The sequence below is a fragment of the Mytilus californianus genome, unplaced genomic scaffold (genome assembly GCF_021869535.1).
Source record: "Mytilus californianus isolate M0D057914Y unplaced genomic scaffold, xbMytCali1.0.p SCAF_3, whole genome shotgun sequence".
NCBI lineage: Eukaryota > Metazoa > Mollusca > Bivalvia > Mytilida > Mytilidae > Mytilus > Mytilus californianus.
Genome location: NW_026262679.1, coordinates 53,400,370 through 53,425,675, shown reverse-complemented (window position 1 = coordinate 53,425,675; position 25,306 = coordinate 53,400,370). Strand labels below are relative to the sequence as shown.

Genomic DNA, 25,306 nt, shown 5'->3' with positions numbered 1-25,306 from the left:
TGTTTGTTTCACTGAAAGAGACTCATCACTTTTTTTCAAAACAAAGGACTGAAAATAAATTTCTTGATTATTTCTAAAAGGATCTATGATTCATTGAAAATTTAAGAAAATATGGGATATTTACTATTTCAAAATTGTAAGAAATTTTTTTTTTGAAAATTGTATTTCTTGTACATTTGACATAATATTACAGAACTCAAATTCATTTAAAGGGAAAGCAGAAAGAGATTTCTTATTAACTTTTTTGTCTATTTCTTTAATTGCCAAGGCTTCATATCTAATCCTTTGCTTGAAGGGTTATGCTTATTCCGACATTTGTCACCAAAAGAGCATCCTGTAGTTCTCCAAAAATAGCATTCATCACCATTGACAGGGCCAGACTGTTTCTGAATCTCTTGTGCAGTTGGGGTCGGCTGCTGTACGACTCTGAAAATTAAAAAAAAAATCTAGTTACTGAAACAGTAGTTCATAAAGAGCTGCTGCGTGTTATTTTGTGTAAGAAAGAAGGAAAAAGAATAATGTATTCATCCAAAGCAGTAATCAGCAATGATTTGAATGAACCATCATCATATAAATTACTGTAAGCCAACTAATATACTGTAAATTCAGAAATCATTGCATGCATTTATTATTGCGATTTTTAAAGATTGTACAAAAATGTGAGATTAGTTATTGCTATTTTAGGAAAATCTTCAAACAAATATATATATCAGATATCAGAATGCGAGTTCTTATTATTGTGATACTCACCCAGTCGCATTATTCGCATTAATAAAAACCTCCCAATAATTTCTGAATTTACAGTATACAAGCCATTTATTTTAACAAGATGAAAATGTAAATCATTGTGACTATGTTAAACCTAAATGATACATCAACAGAGTTATAAAATCATGAAAACAAATATGCCAAAATGCTGACTAGAAAGGGCTAAACCTGGAAAAAAGTATCCACAAAAATAAATTAGATTACAGTATCTATTTTGTGGAAAGTAAAAAAAAAGGAAAACATCCTTTTAATAAATTATCTCCCTTTTATTACTCATGGGCTGATTAATTGATTGATTGATTGGAGTTAAACGTCACTTTCAGCACTATTGTGCTATTTTGTGGTGGTCAGTTTGTATTGGTGGAGGTAGCCAGAGTGCCTGAAGAAAACCACTGACCTTTGGTAGGAAAACTGACAATCCTAGTCAATTAAGATGGGAGTAGAGCACACCTGCCATATGCAGGAAATGAACTCACAACCTCAGTGTTGACAGGCTAGTGATACAGTAGTTCGATTACTTAGACCACTCGGCCACCGAGGCCCCTTCTATGAAATGAAAGTATCCAACCATCTTGTTTCTAGTGTAACCAAAAGAATAAACAAGAATGGCTGTCCTTGTGTTAAGTTTATTCAAGGTTTCTTTAAGTTTTTGAATAATTTCTCATCCTTTTCATTTCATATAGATATCTTGCTTTAGAGCTAATTTTGTGATTGCAACACTATTCCAAAAGATAGTTTTGTGTTTTAATCCACATTCACGTCACTATATTATTGCAAACAGTTTGTATTTGTGGAGGAAGTCAAAGTAGCAGGAGAGACCCACTGACCTTCAACAGGAAAGCAGGCAATCATTATCAATAAAGATCAGAATAGAAAACACTTGCAAAGAGCGTGATTCAAACTCACAACCTAAGAGTTGGAAAGGTTAGTGATCACGGCTGATGAACTTCTTAGACAACTCTGTCACCAATGCTCCCAATATTACTTAAGGTAATGTCCGAGGAACTAGTAAAAGAAACCTCAAGGAAAAAACATGGTTTTACCAAATTCAACATATAAGCCTACAGGAAGTTTACATTTTGTTAAACATTAAAATTAGTGGATACCCTATATCCAGAAAATATGTATCCCATGGCTTTCCATAATTCTGATCTAATAAAACCCTTCCTCAGTTTTTCATTTTATAACTATGTATATGTTCTACTTACTTAGTTGGTGGTTGTTTTGATTTTTGAAGAATAATAGTACCATGAGGATTTGATTTTCGTATAGTAGTATTTCCAGTTCCATTTACTATAGGGTTGTCAGGAAATTTTATTAATAGTTTTTGGCCACCACATTCATATGCCTACAATGAAACACAAAGAATAACAAGAACAGCAAGTAAAAATCTAATACAGTTTAAGTTTACAACAGAACATTGGGAAAAGTTCTCAATTATAAATAATAGTTGTAAATGTCAAAAGTATGCTCCCTGTACAACCTCAAGCCTAATACTGAATCTTTCTACTTTTTCATCAAAGCAATGAATAGCAAATGGTACACATATATGCTGTTTAAACACTATGTCATAAACTTGATCCATGGAAAATTATAGATTTATAATCATGTTGGAACCTACAGAAAGAGGAAAACAAGATCAAACAAAGTAATCTTGTTAAAATACTTCAAATGTGGTATGGAAGCTCTATCATTTATTCTCACAAAAAAATAACTGTCAATAAGAAAACCACATTGATTGACAAAGCTGATTTGGGAAAATTTACAGCAGAAATTATTGTAGTACATGGATTATTCTTTTTATTGACCCAGGATGTGGTAGACTTTTTCAATATACAAAACAGCAGTGAACATTATTTGTGAGAGACTGTATAATTATCTAAACGCATACCTGTAAATGATGCATGGCCTTCCCTGCTGCTTCTTTTGTTGAATAATTTATAAAAGCACAAAATTTTTCGGGTAAACATCGTACACTCGTTACACTGCCATACCTGTTAAATGATAATTAAAACATTCATTATATACTTTTTTTATATCATAAAATTGTAAGATTTTACAATGAAATTATTAGGTAAATTATGACAGCGTCTACTCGATTGTCAGTAGATTGTAATTTATAAGTTCATTTGTACTATCCTGCATCTGTATTTTTCTCAAAATCATTGACCATAAATGTAACATTATCAACATCTAGCAAAACATCATTATCAGTGTTCCCGCCTGCCCCAAATAGAAGGGCGGCTCCCCCTTGGTGTCATTACCCCCGCCCTTCTGCCTTTTCAAATAAATGGGGAATGTGTCCCACAGACAATGCCCCCGCTTGCATATAATGTTATAAAGGGATATAACTCAAGAACTGTAAAAGTGACCTGAAAAGTGACGCTACCCAAATTTGTACTTAATCTAAGTTTTGTGGTAATAAGCATTGTGTATAATGAGGCAAACAAAAGTTAGAGAATGGAAACCAATTTTGGTATGTACGTACAGACGGACAAGGGTAAAACTTAATGCCCCCAATGCTACTGCGGGGGCATAAAAAATTGAACTGGAATCAATATTAAGAACACAATTATTTCTAAATGTGCTTGAAATACAACTAAATAAATGTCCTCCAGTTGAGCCTAGCAATATTCAAGGTAATTTATACACTGTCCAACAGTGCCTTTACAATCTGGGTTATTGCGTAAAGTGCCCTTTCAGACAACTAGCACCCTTCTGCCCTGAGATTCAAGCTGGAACACTGATTATCAACATCTAGCAAAACATTCCACTCAAACCAGTTAGGGGGGGGAGGGTGCTTTGAACTTGAAGTGAGGTGTGAGCTTTTGCTCTGTGTTTAGATTAAGAACAGCAGTAAGAGCAACCGTCCTTTTCTTTGGTTTTTTTTTCAAGTGCTGGTTGGAATTTTGTGTCATAAATTTATACAACGTACCCACCCCTTCTTTTCATTTACAATGTTTGCAAATATGACCTAGTTATACTATCAAATTTTTAAAACCTTTATATATTTTTTGAAACCATAAAGTTTGATAGGGCTAAGACAAAAGCCGACAATGCAAGTGATGGTTCCTTGTATCACTATGTAACAGCAAGTTATGGGTATATCCTACTAACAAATAAGTATTTTCACATTAACACAGATCTTCTCTGAAAGTTGTATCTAGTTTATTCTAGAATATTTAATTTAATCAAAAGTTGTTTACACATCTGATTAATTAAAGGTAAAAATATCTGTGCAAATTTTCACTTTCAAATAGTGTATCCTTTTTTACCTTCCTGTCCAAACAAAAGCTTATCAGAAGTAAGATGTGCCTTTCTGCACACAATTTCAATTATTAGCACATGATCACTACAATACAACATTTAAACTAATAAGCATATATATTTGTTCTTCATGTACTTACCTTGAAAAAATTTTAAATAATTTTTTATCGTCAACTTTGTCTGGAAGAACATTTCCTACCCATAAAGCAGTAAGGCCTTCTGGATTTTTAAAACTGAAAAATAATGACAATTTTTTTACTTATCATATACATTTTTGAACTTTTTGTACTATCTTTATAAATCTTAAGGACACTGGTGCTTTTAGGTCTTCTATAATGCAGGGAATACAAAATTAAAAAGAGTTCTAAAAAATTCATTTTCACCTCTATATATAATTATTTCCTATTTTTCTACACCTGATTCATCCTTCAGCTTGAAAAAGTATGTTAAGTAGATACTGTATTTTTTGTCCAATCACAGTCTTCAGACACATTGTCTTAAGTAGGGTACACAAAAGAGCAACCTAAATTACGGAGTGTAAATACTACCTTGATGGTCTCTGTCTATAATATTCACAACTTTAGACTCAGGGTGATTTAGAGCTTGACTTATTATATGACCTTATGTTGACCTCTAAATGTCTTTTGTTTTTTTGCATCATTGGGTAGCTGTCTCAATGAAGTGTACTAACACAACTCCTTTTATTTATATCTACAGATTATGAAAATTGTGTAAAAATAAGTTTTTAATTTTAACTATTCAGACTTAATTTTAGTTACACCAACTTTCATTGGATTAAATCCATCATGTGGATGTTTTTGAAAAAAAAAATGATATAAGCAGAGGCATAGAGTGGCTGAAGGAACAAGATGTATCTGCTGGACAGATAAAATTACGAACATGACAACTAATGAGATTAGATAACACTCTAGGAAAAAACCTTCGTTAAACATCTTTAAATATTTTATATATTATAGATTTTTATCTAAAAAAAAATCAAGCAGATTTGTACCTTACTGAATAAACAAACCATGGCAATCAATAAAAATAAAATGCCAAACATTTAGACATTTTTTCAAAGAGTTATGGAAATTTTTAAGTGACATAGATCAACTCACTCCATTTTTTCATCTTTCCCTTTATTAAGTTGATGTACTCTTTGAGTTACTGGTGAAGAAAATCCTGATTCATCATCTGAAACATAAACTTCTCCTCCTAAAACATTTTCAGCTGAAACAGAGTAAGTTAAAAATGAACATTTATGGAAATGTTTAGTACAAGCATCTTTAATATGTTACTCTTCAAAAGTCAGATCATTTTCAGTCCAATAACATGTTCCTGAAAGTTTAAAATCCAAATACATGAACCATTAAATCATCTCACACTCACTATGATGTATAAATTACTCTTACATCAATGCCATGAATTCATAATAAACTGCTTCGCTGAGCGCAGCTGGATACGCCCGCAAAGGTCCAAACCTGAACAGTTGGGACAAAAATGGACACAATATTCAAGCTTGATACAGGTCTGAATTTGGATTATATTAAATATTTAACATATTATAGGTTTCTGAATAAACGTAGTCAAAGAACTTGAAATTGGTTATATGAATTGAATTTATATTCAATTAAAGATTTCTTGCTGTTGTGCAATACTTAGTAAATCTGTTGTCAGACTATAAACAATTAAAGTTCAATTAATTCTCAATGTCATATTAAAAATTTATGAAAATGTAAAGGGAGCTTACATCAATAGATATAAATAATTCACCAAAGTTTCATGAGAATTTCTGACAGCATTTTTGAGTTATTGTCCAAAAACTGGAAAATCCCCCCTTTTTTAATGAATAAAACCCCATAACTCAGAAATGTAAAATGTAAAATTTATAAAATTCTAAACAGAGCTTACATCAATAGATATAAACAATTCACCAAAGTTTCATAAGAACTGCTGAAAGCATTTTTGATTTTTTGTCTAAAAACTGGAAAATCACCCTTTTTTTATGAATAAAGCCCTGTAACTCGGAAATGTAAAATCTAAAATATATAAAAATCAAAAGGGAGCTCATGTCAATAGATATAAACAATTCACCACAATTTCTTGCAAGTTGGTGAAAGCATTCTCGAGTTATTGTCTGAAAACTGGAAAATCCCCCTTTTTTTAATGAATAAAACCCCATTACTCGGAAACGTAAAATCTAAAATTTATAAAAAACGAAAGGGAGCTCACGTCAATAGATATAAACAATTCACCAAAGTTTTATGCAAATTGGTTAAAGCATTTGTGAGTTAATGTCCGACATGTTGACGACGGACGGACAACGGTATACCATAATATGTCCCGTAAACGGGTGTATAAAAATCAATCATAGCTGACTACATGAGAGTTTTAATTCATTGCAATAAGGCATCTTATACACATAGGAATCAAAATAAAAAAATAATACAAAAGGGAAAAATATGCAAAACATCCAAACCCAATTTTGAGAAAAAAAAATAATCGAAAAAGAAATATCATTTGAAATAAGTGAGAATCAATATAGTTTTTTCAAACAAGACATTATTTTTCAATGTTTGGTTTTCAGTATTTTTATTCTGTGAACCATTCAGTTCCAATTCTTATTTTTCTTTTTTTTTTATTTTCTTCAAATAATCAAATTCTTTTCTCGGTGTTGTCATTTTGTCAAAATATTGTCACACTTTTTGTCAATTTCACAGGGATTCTTCAATGCTTTGACTGTAAAAATTAACAAATCCTTCTTTAACATAATCTGGTTATCAATTATAACATTCCACTGACAGTAAGTTGAGGAGCATGATTGAATTTAAAATTGAAGGAATATATCAAATCACAAAATTCAAACTCAAAGCTTTGTACCATATCAATAGGTAGGGGTATTGCTTATTCCCTCAATCCAAGCTGTGGCCTAGAAGCAAAAAATAATTTCCAAGGCAATTTTTGTAATACTCAATCTGACAAAGGATGTGATCCTATAAAGTACTTACCTACACCTGCCAGTAAATTATCTAGTGCTGACTGAACAGTACCATATTGTTTAATTGCTGCCTCAGATTGGGCTTTAGAAAAACCCATTTCCTGTAAACAAAAAATATATTTCAGATAATTTTTTTTATTATAAATATTTGTACAAATATAATCAAACCTTAGTGAAATTACTGAATTACTAATATCTGATCATTAAGTCAAATGTGCTATAACAAGGCATTGTCAGATTTACTTCAAAATTAAACAAGAAGGTGCTCTACTGAAAAGTTATACTTGTTAACAGATATCTAGTTCCATTATGCTTTATGTCATTTTGTTGCTTCATTCATTATATCACATCTCATTGATTGATTGATTGTTAGTTGCTTAACATTCAGTGGCAAATATTTCATGCATGTTTAGGACAAGATAAATTAACAGTAAATACAATAGGCAGGTCCTGTAATAGAGGCCATTCAGGATGAACGTCCAGGAAATTTGGACTGCCACTGGAAAATGAGGTTATATTGGATAGGGAAAGGAATCATGCCTTCCAACAGGCCACCTTCAGACCCCTCAAAGAGTTGCTGCAAGGGTTCTTAATGTGAAGTTTGTCAAGAGTTATCAGATTTGTTGTCCCTATTCTGACTAGATGTGACTGCATACTTGTACATCTGGCACAGCCAGACATACGCCCCACTTTGCCAAGGGTTTTACTGCTGGTTGGAAGAAGACCTTAGTGACCGTATTTCTATTCCCCAGTCACCCTTGGAGAGTATATATCATATCTGATTCAAACACATACTGCTATGATAAATTCTACAACAGGAAGTCTGTCAATTGTTTCTTTCACTACATACATTTTACTTACTTTTATTTGTGAAGTTCTGACACGTAAAAGTTCCTGTACAGCATCTTCACAATTTTTATCTAATTTTAAAACTTGAGAAAAAGCTTCTTCTGCTTCAGAAAACATCTGAAATACACATCAATCACTTTAATCATGTGTATTACCATACAAAAGCATAATATATTAAGACATACTTATCTTAAAAGAGTAAGGTAATATAACACGGCCATCAAAATCATAAGTTAAACCCTATACCAATAATCAGCTGCGCCATGAGCGCATGATACACCCGTCGCGTTTGTAAAGAATAAAGTTCAACATCTTCTCAATGTCATATTAGAAATTTATAAAAAACTAAAGGGAGGTTTTCTTAATAGATATAAACCAGTCACCAAAGTTTCATAAACACTGCTCAAAGCACTTTAAAGATATTGTCCGAAAACTGGAAAATCACCCCTTTTTTATGAATAAAATCCCATAACTTGGAAAGGTAAAATCTAAAATTTATAAAAATAGAAAGGGAGCTTATGTCAATAGATATAAACAATTCACCAAAGTTTCATGAAAACTGCTGAAAGCATTTTTGAGTCATTGTCCAAAAACTGGAAAATCCCCCTTTTTTTAATGAACAAAACCCCATTACAAGGAAACGTAAAATCTAAAATTTATAAAAATTGAAAGGGAGCTCATATCAATAGATATAAACAATTCACTAAAGTTTTCTTGCAAATTGGTGAAAGTGTTCTTTAGTTCTTGTCCGAAAACTGGAAAATCCCCCTTTTTTAATGAATAAAACCCCATAACTCGGAAACGTAAAATCTAAAATTTATAAAAAAATGAAAAGGAGCTCACGGCAATAGATATAAACAATTCACCAAAGTTTCATGCAAATTGGTTTAAGAGTTTTTGAGTAATTGTCAGACATGTTGACGACAGACGGACAACGGCATATCATAATACATCCCGTAAACGGGCGTATAAAAACTAAAGATTGAACAATAGGTACCTAATCAAAAACTTGGGGTTGACTCACATGCAAAGGAAAAGCAAGCCTTTTCTGTTTCTAAAGTGACACTCTGCCAAGTTGATCATGACAAGTAAATCATTTGGTGATAAGTAATATTCAATAATTTTGATTGCAGGATATTTTGTGAATGTTTAAACTCATATCCCGATTGCTGTAACATTTGGTTGTTGCCTAACTTATTTTTCACATCTGCTTGTATCAATATACAGGATTATTTCTACACTATCATACCAGACGGATAAATAGGAATAATTGTTCTTCCCTTCAGCTATGACATCCTGATGCCTTTATGTTCAAAATAATAAACTATCATAAAATAAAACTTCTTGTAGTAAAACTTCAGTGCAGTTTTGGATAGAAAACATCTCCTTTGCATTACTGACATTCCATTGCACAGGAGATATTTTAATGACCTCTCCAATATTATAGTGAATCTTAAATAGTTCTCTTTAAGTGACATTTTAAAATAAAACAGCTAAGTCTTACCCGGAGCCCTGCTAAAGCTCTTCCTTTTCTAAAATATCCTTTTGCCCACTTGTCAGCTAAACGTATCGCATTTTCTGCGTCTTTTAATGCCCTAAAATAAAAACAATAGATTCGAGAGCTAATAAGATAACTCTGATCTATGAACATACCATATGTCATTTCAAATATGTATATTCATCTTGTTTACAAGTTAAACCAGATTTTGGTTTTTACCAATTATTTTAGCTCAGAATTTATGAATATTTCTGTAGAATATCTATCCTAAAAAGCTTTTCAAATACAGCAGGGGCCTTGGTGGTAGAGTGGTTTATCATATTTTTTCGTTCAGTGTTTTGTACTTAACTCAGGCCCTTAGTTTTCTTGCTGAATTGTTGTTTTTTTTTTTGCTTTGGTCATTTTGGGCCCTTTATAGTTGACTATGCAGTATGGGTTTTGCTCATTGTTGAAGGCTGTACGATGACCTATATATAAACTTCCATGTCCTTTGGTCTCTGTGTGAGAGTTGTCTCATTGGCAATAATACCACATCTTCTTATTTTTGTAACTCAATTACTGTATCACTAGCCAGTCAACACTGAGGTTGCGAGTTGGAACCCTGCATGTGGCAGGTGCGTTAAACTGCAATCTTAATTGACTAGAATTGTCAGTTTTCTGCCAAAATCAGTGGCTTTCTCCGGCTTCCTCCACCAATAATAATAGACCACCATGAAATAGTCATTGTGTTGAAAGTGGCATTCAATACCCAAAATCAATCAAATACAGTAATTTTAATATGTTCTATTTTGTTGACAAATCCTGCAGGTCAAATATAGGTTAGAATTACATGACTGTATCAAGTATTACCTTTCATATTGTTGAGTTCTATCGAAACAGTAAGATCTATTTCCAAAAAATCTGTAAGAAATAAGAGACATAAATAAACTTTAAAAAAAAATGCTACATGCCTCCTCTTATGTGGAGAAGTGCTGGTTCTTTTCAATATTGAAGAAACATGCAAAAAGTCATTATTTCCACAGTTTCTTCTCTGCTTATTTACTTGTGTTCTTTGTATATATATATGGCATTTAAGTTTGAAGTTCTTAAACAGTTAACACCAATTCCTGAAATCGAATGTCCCTTTTGCTTTTTATTTTAAAATTGTAATTTGATTATTTCAGATTGGCATGAAAAATTTATGACTTCAGGAAAATAGAAAAAACACTTTTGTTTTTTTTAAACTGATATGGTGGCCTCTTGATTTCAAGCGAAATCACAAGCAATATCATCCTTTCGTCTACTGTTCAAATACTTTAAATTAAAAATAAAATTCCCTGTTGATAGACAGCTGATACATACCTAAAATCACGAGGGTCTAATTTAACAGCTTCTGTAAAAAGTTCTATAGCTGCAGTATAATGACCTTGTTGAGCCATCTCGTTACCTTTTACTGGAAAAAAAATTATGATAGCATATAACATTGGGAGAGAAAACAATTGCTCCAAATAATTAAAATCAAACTAAACAATAGACTCAATTAAATCCATGTCATTTGGACTCTGTTGGATAGTTGTTTCATTGGCAATCATACCACATTTCCTTATTTTATATAACTTTATTTTTTGGAAACACAAGATTTTCACTTTGTCATTGGCAATCATACCACATCTCCTTATCTTTTATTACTATTTTTTTTAAACATAAGAGTTTTGTTCCCTTAAATCATTTCTGAACATATGTGATAGAGTACTTTTTCTCATCAAATAAATCTAAATGGTTGTACTGGTACTATGTATAACAAGCATTCTGAGGGTACTGTATGGTAATACATAGTCCCCTACCGGTTAAAAATTTATTGTACTGGAACAAAATGCTAACTTGATCAATAACTTGTCATGTTGTAAACTTTATAACAAATATTAAGTCAATATCATCAAGGATGACAAACTAGAGGCTCTCAAGAGCCTGTGTGGCTCACCTGTATTTACTGATGCTTTGGAAATCATGTAAAATAAGGTTAAAATCATAATTAATAGTATTAGATATTAGATATTATAATGATATCTAAGATAATAACAAAAAACTGCAAAATTTTTGTAAAATTACTTACTCAGGGTCAGCAACCCAACAACGGGTTGTCGGATTTGTCTGAAAATTTCAGGGCAGATAAAGCTAAATCTGATGAACATTTTTGCCACCTTGTCAGATTTGCTCTAAATGCTTTAGTTTCAGAGATATAAACCAAAAACTGCATTTTACCCCTATGTTCTATTTTTAGCCATGGTGGCCATCTTGGTTGGTTGGCGTGGTCATCGGACAAATTTTTTAAACTAGATACCCTAATAATGATTATGGCCAAGTATGGTTAAATTTGTATCAGTAGTTTCAGAGAAGATTTTTGTAAAAGATTACAAAAATTTACGAAAAATTGATTATTAAGGGCAATAACTCCTAAAGGGGTTGACTGACAATTTTGGTCATGCCAACTTATTTGTAGATCTTACTTTGCTGAACATTATTGCTGTTTACAGTTTATCTCTATCTATAATAATATTCAAGATAATAACCAAAAACTGCAAAATTTCCTTAAAATTACCAATTCAGGGGCAGCAACCCAACAACAGGTTGTCAGATTTGTCTGAAAATTTCAGGGCAGATATATCTTGACCTGATAATCAGTTTTACTCTATGTCAGATTTCCTCTAAATGCTTTGGTGTCAGAGATATAAGCCAAAATCTACATTTTACCCCTATGTTCTATTTTTAGCCATGGCAGCCATCTTGGTTGGTTGGCGGGGTCATCAGACACATTTTTTAAACTAGATACCCTAATGATGATTGTGGCCAAGTTTGGTTAAATTTGGCCCAGTGGTTTCAGAGGAGAAGATTTTTGTAAAAAGCTAACAACGACGGACGACGACGACGAACGACGGACGACGGACGCCAAGTGATGAGAAAAGCTCACTTGACCCTTTGGGTCAGGTGAGCTAAAAAAAAAGGGTGGAAAACTGATTATTTGAGTGAATTTTTTAAGTCCAAGGACCATAACTCTGCACAAAATTATCAGACCATAACAAAATTCGAACTAGATCTATAACTTGTCATGATTAAACTATATACCAATTATCAAATCAATTTCTTCAAGCATGATGAAAAAAAGTGTGGAAAACTGATTATTTGAGTGAATTTTCTAAGTCCAAGGACCATAACTCTGCACAAAATCATCAGACCAGAACAAAATTCGAACTTGATCTGTAACTTGTCATGATAAAACTATATACCAAATATCAAAACAATATCTTCAAGCACGAAGAAAAAAAGTGTGGAAAACTGATTTGCAGGACTGAGGAATGGACAGACAGACAAACCTAAAGGCCCCTTTGACAAAGTCAGTAGGGGACTATAAAAGTAATCCTTATGGACAAATCCTGAGGAACAATAGCAGAAATCTACTTTTAGTCGAATAGAATCACCTCTGATATATGATGCAAGATAAATGTGAATTTGTGCATTGAAAAGACTTGTTTTCAATTTCAAACCAATGTAATAATGTGTTTCAGTGAAACTACCTTAAAACTTAAAGAAAATGCATATCATGTAAAACCAATTGGAAACACTTTTGTTCTGATTACTTACTAGCTAACTGACGACTTCGTAAAACAACAGGGTCAAGGTCATCAGGTTCATCATCTGAGTTACCTCCCTGTCCTCGTCTATCTTTTACATCTACAGATGACATTTTGTTTTTCTTTTTATTTTTAACTTTTGTAAAAAATGCAGAATTAGGATCAAAATCCTGAAAGAAAGAAAAAATTGTAATTGTTTAGTTTCTGTTAATCTACCTTTATGATTGTTTGTTAATAAGAGAGTGGTGGAGGATATCAAAGGGATATTCAAACTTAAAGATAATTGTCAGATTTTAATAAATTCAACTCTATCAATCTTCTTTAAAAGGTTCTTATCATCATTCTACTTTAAAAGGTTCTTATTAAATATAATCATGATAATTGACAGCTATTTAAATGCAAAGGGCAACTGGCACTGTTAACTAAAAATATACCAAGAACAAATGTCAGAGGATTATTTATGATAAATCTGTGTGTTTTTATGCCTATCATATCGAGATAAGCAAAAGATATGACAGCTGTTGAGAGATAAACAAAAGATATAACAGCTGTTGAGAGATAAACAAAAGATATGACAGCTGTTGAGAGATAAGCAAAAGATATGACAGCTGTTGAGAGATAAGCAAAAGATATGACAGCTGTTGAGAGATAAGCAAAAGACATGACAGCTGTTGAGAGATAAGCAAAAGATATGACTGCTGTTGAGAGATAAGCAAAAGATATGACAGCTGTTGAGAGATAAGCAAAAGATATGACAGCTGTTGAGAGATAAGCAAAAGATATGACAGCTGTTGAGGGATAAGCAAAAGATATGACAGCTGTTGAGAGATAAGCAAAAGATATGACAGCTGTTGAGAGATAAACAAAAGATATGACAGCTGTTGAGAGATAAGCAAAAGATATGACAGCTGTTGAGAGATAAGCAAAAGATATCACAGCTGTTGAGAAACATGATATTTTAAACATTAAACAAATGTCAGAAGTTTCATGGAAGGCAATTCACTGGATTAGATGTAGACTAACAGATAAATATGTATCAATATCTGAACATAAGCACATCCCAGTTAGGGCTGTTCAATTAAAATCAAAGTATGCGGGATGGAATGGAAGTTTTATATTGGATGTCAGCATCAGTCAATTAAGTATTTATGTCTACTTGATGTATGCAAAATTACTTTAAAAATTATGGTTGTGAGAAGATTATGGCGGTCAATTTCTTCCTGTCCAACCTCACTTAACATCCCGTCTATTTCAAGGGAAGGGATCTACTGCACTTGAAAAATTAATTGATGCATGAGCTATGGTGTAGCAAAATATCTAATGTCTAAACTAATGTTTGATATGATGGATACATACCGCTCCATCAGATGATGAATCAGATTCTCTGAAAAATAAAAAATTAATCATATGCACATGTAAGTTACTATAATTATATACATGTTATATTTATGCAAATTTGTCACCAGTCATTTTTCAATTCATGACAATTCATGAAAATAAATTATCACATATAAATCTGTGTGGTTCAAATATGTTTCGTTGGAAGATAAGCTAATAAAATGTAAAATACATTACTGCAAAACTGTACAACTAAATACCTGAATTGATCACCTGGGAAAAACTTCCATTTATTGACATATGTTTACAAGTGATGCCAATCAGTGTGTAATAGTACAATTCCCACCTGCAAAACATTTATTGTATGAAATGGCTGAATAAAGTGTTTTTCCAAAAGGGACTTGATTTTTTGTTGTTGATTTTTTAGTAACTTGGTTGAAAGACAGTATTACTGCATATATTTCTAAGAGTTTAATTTCAGAAACACAACTTTTGATTGTAGCTAGCTCATTAATAAAGGAGTTTAGGAATTAATATTGATTTTTTTTTCATTTTCCATTTTTTGTAATAGCTGTCATTAAAGTTGATAAAGGATCCAAAACAGTTCAGAAAAGATTTTTTTACATTTAACCTACATATGAGGTGCCATTTCATGGATTCAACAATTGACTGTGGTTTGCTTTAAGTCAAGTGTTAAATTTTTCAAGCATATTCTAGACATGAATCAAATGTAAAATATATCAATTATGTAAGTTCTATAAAGCAGATGAACAATGAGGACTTGCAAGAAATTATGACAGCAAGTAGGAAATGAAGACAAATTGGGTAGGGGCAGAAATACTGCCTTGCAGCAGGTCACCAAAAGTTCTTAATCATGCTGAGGCACTCTGCCAAGATTGAACATCCCCTTTCCTTGCAGATAACCACCACATGACAACAGCCAAAATAGGATCCGCACAGCACAAGTTAAGAAAAGCAAAAAGATATAGACCATATCTAGCATATAAAAATAAACTTACTTTTTTTCTACTTTTTTAGGTTTATTAGGTTTTTCAGGAATTTCTATAGAATCCTTTACTTTTGTTTTCTGAGTATTTTCTACTGGTTTATCATCCTGAAAATTATATACAAAATAAAATAAATATTAAAAGTATTTTTTTAATCAACTTTATAGGATGGTTCAGTGTAGATCCTGGTGCGGGTTTGTTGATTTCAATCATCAAAATAGTCCACAGATCAGTACAGTAATGTATTTGTTGTGTAATAAATTCATTATGTCCTTCCTGACATTCTTAAAACATCACTTTTAAGCTATTTTTCATGTAACTTAATATACAATATATGCCCCTTGTGGGAATGTAACATTGTATTATTTGGGCTTTTGAAATAGGAAATAATGTTAGAGGACGGAAACGAAAAATTCAGCAATTTTTCCATTTGTAAAGGGGCATTACTCTAGAACGGTTAAAGTGACACCACCAAAATTCAAACTTGATCTGTATTTTGTGGAAATAAGCATTGTGCATAAGTTTCATAACATTTGGTTGAGGCAAACTAAAGTTTAAGAACGGAAACGAAAAATTCAGCAATTTTTCCATTTGTAAAGGGGCGCATAACTCTAGAACGGTTTAAGTGACGCAACCAAAATTCAAACTAGATCTGTGTTTTGTGGTAATAAGCATTGTGTATAAGTTTCATAACATTTGGTTGAGGCAAACTAAAGTTAGAGAACGGAAATCAACTTGGGACGTATGTACGTACAGACTGACAAGGGTAAAACTTAATGCCCCCTCCGCGGGGGCATAAAAATTTCTTTCATAGACAAAACAAGCATATGTCATATTTTCCGCTAAAGAACTTTTATTATGATGCTACTGTTTAAAACGGATGATTAAATATTTTACCAATCTAGACTATTGTCATTGCTTAAAGAAAGATTATGAAGATGTCATAAAGTTAACTTTGACATAATCTGTAATTCAAATATCCACTTTACGTTCTTAATAGAACCAGGATGTGTGTGATATATATGGTGCAGGCGGTGTTGCCACGATGTCACAGAAGCAAGGGTTCAAATCCGGCTGGGGGGAGGACAAAAATTTGCTAACACAAATTTGATCTAACATTGGGCTAAATTTAAGACGAATTATATATATGGTGTTAGCCCTGTATAACCACATGTTATCCGATGGAGAATGTCTGTCATAAAGTTGTCACATGTTTAGTCGTGTGTGTATATATATATATATGTATAAAAGTATCATGTGTTTATTTGTATTTGCATAGTAAAATGAGTGACAAAATGTATAGATAAAACATATGAAGACAAGACTGCTCATTCTATTAATTTACCAGCCTGGTTATAATACATTCATACTATTTCATAGCAGTTAGTTTTATTTGGAAAAGAAAGAGAATATCTGTAGTGAACGTAAATCTTTGTCAAGTAACGGAGAAACTATTACCTTCTGACATGAAATGCATATTGTCATATTTTTTTCAAGTAACAGTAGCGAGGTTTGAATTTCTTTCATATTGGTGATTTGCAGAATAATCGGCACAAGAAAATGTGACCAGATAGCTGAGCACAAAGCCTCTGATGTTCTATTGATTGATATACAATACTTTCTATTCAACTTTTGCAGATAGGGCTTTCAAACTTTAAAACTTCGTCAAGACTATTTTAATATGTAAAATATCATGAAACAAACCACTTTTTCTTGTTTCTTTTTCTCTCTTCTTCTCTGCAATAAAATAAAATCTAATAAGTTGTTTTAAAGTAAACGAACATGTTTATATTATATTAGATATGTATCAGACTAGGAATATATTCTAATACTACATATATATGACGATAGATGACATGTGTTTTTTTAGCCAATACTTTGGATAAAAATCTTAAATTGGATTATTCTAAATATGTTGTTTTAATTTCTGAAACAAAAATGAGCCCAAAATTTAAAACAAAGAGCTGCAATATCCCCATACCGGCACATATTACCTGTTTTATATATGAATTTATTCACCACAGTATGTAGACTAAATACAATTTAGTAAAAATATTCCAGATCTTTTTCAAATTTAGCAAGACACTGAGAGAATATACTTCAATGAAAACTTTTTCATCATGTTATAGTGTTATCAATTTTTTTTAGAAACCTAGCTTACATCAAACTAATGCAAAAACAAAGAGTTATAAGGTACATACCTTTTTCTTAGCTCTACGTTTTTCTGCTCTTCTTTTTTCTTTTTCTTCTTCAGTTATTAATTCTTCTGCATTTTTATTTATTTGCTGGAAATGAAATCAACTTCATGAATGATTGGTAGGATTTGTTGCTGTACTGCATGTAAAAAGACATCTTACTTTTCTATCAAAACATTAAAAATAAAGAGACATGGTGTGAATGCCAATGAGACCACTATCCACCAAAGACCAATTCACACGACTGTACACAACTACAGGTCACTCTAGCACCTTCAACAATAACCAAAACCAACACCTTATAGCAAGCTATAAAAGGCTTCCAGATATCATAATGTGAAACAATTCTGGAGAGAAACCAAGGGACTACAGTTTAAATATACAGACAGTATACAATTATTTCATTCCATTCAATTAAATTCTTCTAACACCTCAAATCCTTATATAAAGTATTGGCATCACTTAAATGATACATTTTGTCTTTAAATTTCCAACTCATAAAAGTTTGTAATTGTGATAAAACTAAGATGGCAACTCCATCAGACAAAGATGACCATAGACAGTTTGGGTTGTTCAGTATAGGCTTTTTATGCTACCTAGATGTTATATTATTTGCTTTCCAAGTTTTTGGCCACAGGTGTACCTTATGATGGTTATTACAGAAACATGTGTCATATGCACGGAATTAAAAATATTCTACTTACTGAACTGCAAACTGCCCAATTTCTTTTTAAGTGACCGAATACTCATCATCCTTTTTTTTTTGCAAATAGGTAATGTGATGGAAACAAGACCGTTAGATTTTCAGAATTATCCTCCCTTTTGACAGTTTAATGTATGAATTTGTTTACTTTTATAAATCATGCACAATTTCATATTTAATTTTAGAAGATAATAAAAATTTGGACTCTCATCACTCTTTTTGTCTTCCTACAATTCAAAGAACTTAAATTAAAATAGATGAGGCCTTATAATGATTTAATATACTTACTTCTACAGATAAATGTTTATTACTGTTAATTGTACCTATAAACAGAAACATAAATTATTTAGAACAACACAATTAACAATAAATCAACAATCTGAAACTTTAATTTACAAATATTTTCTAGGTTAAAAACCATTTTTTTACTTGAATAAATACTCTGCACAACTTCAGTTGTCCTCATGACTAACACAGGAACAGCTATACAAAAAGACAGATTTTTTTATTCAAATTAATAAAAAATAAATGGAGAATGTGTCCCCATGGACACAGATGATGCCCCAGCTTGCATACAACATTATAAAGGGACATAACTCAAGAACGATAAAAGTAACGCTACCCAAATTTGTACTTGATCTGAGTTTTAAGGTAATAAGTATTGTGTATAGGTTTCATGTTTGGTTGGGGCAAACTTAAGTTACAGAACGGTAACTAAAAATTTTGCAATTTTTCGATTTATAAAGGGGCATAACTGAAGAACGGTTAAAGTGACGCCACCAAAATTCAAAGTTGATTTGTGTTTTGTGGTAATAAGCATTGTGTATAAGTTTCATTACATTTGGTTGAGGCAAACTTAAGTTAGAGAATGGAAACGAAAAATTCAGCAATTTTTCCATTTATAAAGGACATAACTCTAGAACGGTTAAAGTGACGCCACCAAAATTCAAACTTAATCTGTGTTTTGTGGTAATTAGCATTGTGTATAAGTTTCATAACATTTGGTTGAGGCAAACTCAAGTTAGAGAACGGAAAATAATTTTGGGACGTATGTATGTACGTACATACAGACGGACAAGGGTAAAACTTAATGCCCCCTCCGCTACGGCAGGGGCATAAAAACAATGAAATCCCTCAAATCATTTTTCTCCTTTGATTTCATATGAGGAAAGTCTGAAGATTTGTTAGACTTACAACAAAATGGAAACATATTTGGGAGCCTCTTAATCACCTTTTGTAAATCATATTTTAACTTCTTTTATATATATATATCTTTATGTATATCATAGAAACCATTACCTGCTTTAGCTTTTTTCAAATCTTGTTTTAATTTAAATCTATCAGGAAATAAGCTGGCATATCTTTCATCGTCAAATTCATCATTATCGTTGTCATCATCATCATCGTCGTCATCATCATCATCTGATGAATCATATGTTGAACCATTATGAAAATCTGAAAACATATAATTTTTAATATTTTACAATACAAAAAAAATAAAAAGTTAAACTACTGAAAAAAAGAATTCTATGATTTATGTTTAGTATATCTAAATATTAATAAAAAATTCTTGAAGACAAAACAAAACATGTATAAAACAATATGTTTAGTTTTACACTGCAACTATGCTATGTTTAGTCAAATTGTAATGACTGTATAAATATTTATGATATATAATCAAAGATTGTATAAAGCCTTGTTTGTACTTTAAGACTAAAAAAAATATATATCTGATTAAGGTTACATCATTTAAAATAAATGGGGAATGTGTCCATGGGACACAGATGATGCCCCCGCTTGCATATCATATAAAGTTATAAAGAGACATAACTGAAGAACGGTAAAAGTGACACTACCCAAATTTGTACTTGATCTGAGTTTTGTGGTAATAAGTATTGTGTATAAGTTTCATAACATTTGGTTGAGGCAAACTTAATTTAGAGAATGGAAATGAAAAATTCAGCAATTTTCTGGTTGTAAAGGGGCATAACTCTAGAACAGTAAAAGTGACACCATAAAAATTCAAACTTGTTTTCAACTTGCCCAATAGGACAAGTACATACCAAAACCTACTACTTGTCCGAATGGAATTGTAACTTGTCCAAAAAAAAAATCTAAATATTAACCTTTTTGGATTTTAAGTTGATTCAATGAACAAAATGAATTAAAACAATAGAAAAGAATTTAATATCCTTTTAGAAATATTAGTGGAGAACAATTTAATCTAGTCATGTCACAGGACTAATCCGACTTAAGTTATAGTTTTCATCAATGCCAAAGTCTCATCAGACTCTGCACATGAGTCACAGTCTGGCCTGCCTGTAAGTCTACACCCATTTGATTTGTATCCTGGTCTTTTATGTTGATAAAATATTGATTATTATGATTAATGTCTTACTACAATCAGCTTTGTTTTTAATATATCATGTATATTAAAATGTTTATTCAAATGCAATAAAAAATTGTTTGGTCTACATAAGATCAAATATGATTTTACAAATTTTATGGTCAATAATTTCTACTTTTTTTTTTAAATATTTTTGTTAAATAATTTTTTTTTTTTTTTTATAAATATTTTTGTTAAATAAAATTATTTTTTTTTAAAAATATTTTTGTTAAATAAAATTCATTTTTTTAAAAAATATTTTTGTTAAATAATATTTATTATATTTATTATCAAGCAACAGAAGAAGGTAGGAGAAACAAGGTACTGGTTTGTCTTGGTCCCGAAATGTCTCCTACGGTGCCGAACTGTCTATTAAACATGGAGCCGATTGTTTTGTTTTGTGCCATTGGCATGTCGAACTGTCTTGTTACCTTATCTTCCAAGCTGTAAGACTGGTTTCCAAGAATAGTATGCGTTTTATCTGTTATAAAGTATCTGACAAAGAACCAGTTTTGAATTATCGATCGCAAGTAAACATGTCAAATTAACATTTGTAGTTCTCTTCTTTTCTTGTTTTTTGTTTATTACTTTGATCATCAAAGTTGGATTTAATTTATTTTCCACAGAATGATTTTACTTGTCCCATCGGACAAGCTTGATATGGCTTTTACTTGTCCGACCTTTTTTTCCTCTGGTACCGGACAATCAGACAAGCGTTATTGTCGAGCCCTGGCTGAGCGCAGCTGGATACGACCGCAGAGGTCCAACCCTGAACAGTTGGGACAAAAATGGACACAATATTCGCGCTTGATACAGGTCCGAATTTGGATTGTAATTCAATATTTGACACATAATAGGTTTTTGACACAGAATAACTGTAGTCAAAGAACTTAGAATTGGTTATATGATTTGAATTTATATTCAATTTTTTGCTTTTGTGCAATACACTATGCTGTTGAATATTGACCCCCCCCCCCCCTCTTAAAATAGAAAATGACATACATAATCATGGCTAAAATTAATATTCCTTTAATAGTAACTTCTAAAAATAAATTGACAGCTAATCACCTCAAGACAATACAACATTTCTTTACATACATAATTTAAAAGAAGTGTAAGGGAGGTAAATCCAAACATACACAACATTGTACTTTAAATGTGTTTGGATTACCTCCCTTACACTGCTTTTAAATTGTCCATTAACAAGGAAACCCTTGTTTTTACCCCTAATTCCTGAATGGTTTGAGCCATAACCCCCAAAGCCAATCCTTATTTGTGGTATAATTTCAGAGAGATCCATACACCGTTCCATAAGTTATTTTCTTGAAACTAGAATAAAATGCTTCGCTGGGCGCAGCTTGATACGACTGCAGAGGTCGAACCCTGAACAGTTGGGGCAAGTATGGACACAACTTTCAAGCCTGATACAGCACTGAATTTGGATTGTGATTAAATATTTGACACAGTATAGGTTTCTGACACAGAATGAATGTGGTCTAAGAACTTAAAATTTTTAAATTTATCTATTCAAACCATATCATTATTATTTGCTTTTATATATAAATCAGAAATAACCAATTTGAAAAGGAAAATTTTAAAGAAAAAAAAATCCCTCCCCTTAATTTTTTTAACCCCCTTATGATTCATCACCCCCAAACAAATCCCAGCCTTCCCTTTGTGGTACGGTACCTTGCAGTACAATTTCAGAGAGATCCATACACTTGAACACAAGTAATTGTCTGGAAACTAGAAAAATGCTTGTTTTTAGGCCCCTTTTTGGCCCCAAATTTCTAAACATTTAGGGCAACTACCCCCAAACTCAAACCCAGCTTTTCCTTTATGATATGGAACCTTGTAGTACAATTACATAAAGATCCATACACTGACACACAAGTTATTGTCCTGAAACTAGAAAAATGCTTGTTTTTTTCCCCTTTTGGCCCCTAATTCCTAAAATTTTGAGGCAATTACCCCCAAAATCAATCCCAGCCTTCCCTTTGTGGTATGGTACCTTGTAGTACAATTTCAGAGAGATCCATACACTTGAACACAAGTAATTGTCTGGAAACTAGAAAAATGCTTATTTTTGGCCCCTTTTTGGCCTCTAATTCCTAAACATTTTGGGCAATTACCCCCAAACTCAATTCCAGCTTTCCCTTTGTGATATGGAACCTTGTAGTACAATTTCAGAAAGATCCATACACTTACACACAAGTTATTATCATGAAACTAGAAAAATGCTTGTTTTTTGCCCCTAATTCCTAATATTTTGAGGCAATTACCCCCAAAATCAATCCGAGCATTCCCTTTGTGATATGGAACCTTGTGGTACAATGTCAGAGAGATCCATACACTAACACACAAGATATGTCTGGAAGTTACAAAAATGCTTATTTTTGGCCCCTTTTTGGTCCCTAATTCCTCAACTGTTGGTACCATAACCCCCAAAATCAATCCCAACCTTCTTTTTGTGGTATTGAACCTTATGGTAAAATTTCATAGAGATCCATTCACTTAAACTAAAGTTAGAGTGCGAAAACCAATGTGTCTTCGGACGACGACGACGATGCCAACGTCATACCAATATACGATCGTATAAAAATGCTTATTTGGGCCCCTTTTTGGCCCCTAATTCCTAAACTGTTAGGACTGTAATCCCCAAAATCAATCCCAACCTTCCATTTGTGGTTATAAACCTTGTGTTTAAATTTCATAGATTTCTCTCTACATTTACTAAAGTTATTGTCCGGAAACCAAATGTCTTCGGACGATGACTACGTGATGCCAATATACGACTGCCAAATTTTTTGCGGTCGTAAAAAACTATAATAGTGTTTACTGTATACTTACTCATAGATTTTGTAAATAAAACTTCTTTAAATAATGTTAATGACTGTTCCTGAAACAGTAAAATTTATTGTTAATAGCTGTTCCTAATCTTTCTACAAAAAAAAAAACACACAGAAATAGTTGGTGAAAATTCAATCCTAGGCACCCCAAAGATTTTCCCTTTTTCTGATGGCATATTTGAATGTCTGTATATTTAAGCCATCAGCATACCAAAATTTAAAACTTCTTTACAATGAAATCATTTTAAAATTGCTTATAGACCCTCTACCTTAGTAATTGAAAGGCGTCATTTTACATTAAATAAGTAACCATTATATCATGGTGTGAATTTTATACAAGTTTTGTTTGTTATTTTTCTCTCACAAAAACACACCATTCATCCCATATTTGATATCGACAAACAATTTGGACTAGCAAATTATGCCTGTATATCAGTTTAATAGATGACACATATGTATGCCAAGCAGTGTTCTCCCCCATGGCCTTTTAGCACTATGGTAATGTGAAGCTATTTGAAATGATTTTCATATAGAATGTTTTATGGATGTGATGCTATAATTTGTACAAACAAGATGGTATTTCAATATTCCGTGTTTACAAATGTGATAGGATGCTATATGAAATATGTTGTGGAAACACTGCATGGGTGTTTAACATTCATTGTTTAATGATATGAAATGCATGATGCTTATCAACTGTACTATTTTTCTACTATATGTTGGTAATGCCAAAAAAGCACAAATCAGTTCTATATTAAAATGACTACTTTGACAGTAACTTTACATGTATATGTTGCACATATACCATGAACAACTGTATAACCTGAAGTAACTCAGCAATGTTCTTATCAGCTTCAACCACTATTAAAGTAGTACTGTAATATGATAAATAGAAACCTAATTACCTTATTTAAATTTTGAAGACGTTCATCATTTGTAGTTAATCTTCTATAAGCAGTACTTATTAGCTGAAATTTCTGCAAGATAGAAATTTTTTTATAAGAAACACTACTTCTCGTTTGCATGCATTATATATGTAAATCAATATTCTATTTAAACTTCAAAAAGCCACGAAAAAAAAAATACCAAAGAATCCTACTCATCTACCAAAAACAGTTGCAAAATTGTAGTAACTTCATTCATAAAAGTGATGCATAAGGATTGACACAGATTTTTATTTTAGAATTACAGATTTGATCAAATCCTGATGCATGAATGCACCCAGGACATGACATACAATAATAAAATTTGTAAGGGTTCCACGGAACCCAGTGTCTCGCCTACTTTTGCTTTTAGTCGCAGGCTCAACAAAAATGGGGAAATAATTATTAAAAATTTTCCTCTAGATACTATCTTTTGATTGTAAGAAGCTTCTGTTCAAGTTTGGTAAGAATCCAGGATGGTTTATGAATCTATTAAATGTTTTAAAAACTTTAACTGTAGACTGTATGTAATGTTAACTGGAAGAAAAACTAAGTCCATTTATAAGTAATATATGGAAAAACAAGAAATTTTTTTTACAAAATGTCCTTCTAGATACTAGCTTTTGATCATAAACAAGCTTCTGTTCAAGTTTGGTACAAATCCAGGATAGTTTAAGAAAGTAATTAAAATTTTGAAAACTTTAACCACAGAGTGAATGTAATGTTAACTGGTAGTCCATTTATAAGTATTTTTTTTAACAAAATTTACTTTTGAATACTATCTTATGATCATAAACAAGCTTCTGTCCAAGTATGGTACAAATCAATAGTTTAAGAAAGTTATTAAAATTTGAAAAACTTTAACCACAGAGTGAATATTTGAGGAAGCCGCTGACGACGGAATGTAGGATCGCTAT

At 31.8% G+C, this 25,306-nt stretch overlaps 1 protein-coding gene across 1 annotated transcript in view; it reads right to left on the bottom strand.

Annotated features, from left to right (window-relative positions):
* Positions 1 to 144: 144 nt before the first annotated feature.
* LOC127734864 (dnaJ homolog subfamily C member 21-like) overlaps positions 145 to 25,306 on the bottom strand; it is a 38,652-nt gene continuing 13,490 nt past the window's right edge. The window contains exons 3-21 of the mRNA XM_052244909.1: positions 24,372 to 24,443; positions 23,468 to 23,516; positions 19,531 to 19,686; positions 18,520 to 18,554; positions 17,535 to 17,618; positions 17,038 to 17,070; positions 15,346 to 15,440; positions 14,345 to 14,372; positions 12,999 to 13,158; positions 10,722 to 10,812; positions 10,230 to 10,280; positions 9,387 to 9,477; positions 7,895 to 7,999; positions 7,044 to 7,134; positions 5,154 to 5,265; positions 4,176 to 4,268; positions 2,660 to 2,762; positions 1,977 to 2,116; positions 145 to 426 (exon numbers count right to left, since the gene is read on the bottom strand). Of these exons, the coding sequence (XP_052100869.1) occupies positions 249 to 426; positions 1,977 to 2,116; positions 2,660 to 2,762; positions 4,176 to 4,268; positions 5,154 to 5,265; positions 7,044 to 7,134; positions 7,895 to 7,999; positions 9,387 to 9,477; positions 10,230 to 10,280; positions 10,722 to 10,812; positions 12,999 to 13,158; positions 14,345 to 14,372; positions 15,346 to 15,440; positions 17,038 to 17,070; positions 17,535 to 17,618; positions 18,520 to 18,554; positions 19,531 to 19,686; positions 23,468 to 23,516; positions 24,372 to 24,443 (1,767 nt within the window). The 3' untranslated portion in view covers positions 145 to 248. The remainder of the gene's footprint in view (positions 427 to 1,976; positions 2,117 to 2,659; positions 2,763 to 4,175; positions 4,269 to 5,153; positions 5,266 to 7,043; positions 7,135 to 7,894; positions 8,000 to 9,386; positions 9,478 to 10,229; positions 10,281 to 10,721; positions 10,813 to 12,998; positions 13,159 to 14,344; positions 14,373 to 15,345; positions 15,441 to 17,037; positions 17,071 to 17,534; positions 17,619 to 18,519; positions 18,555 to 19,530; positions 19,687 to 23,467; positions 23,517 to 24,371; positions 24,444 to 25,306) is intronic.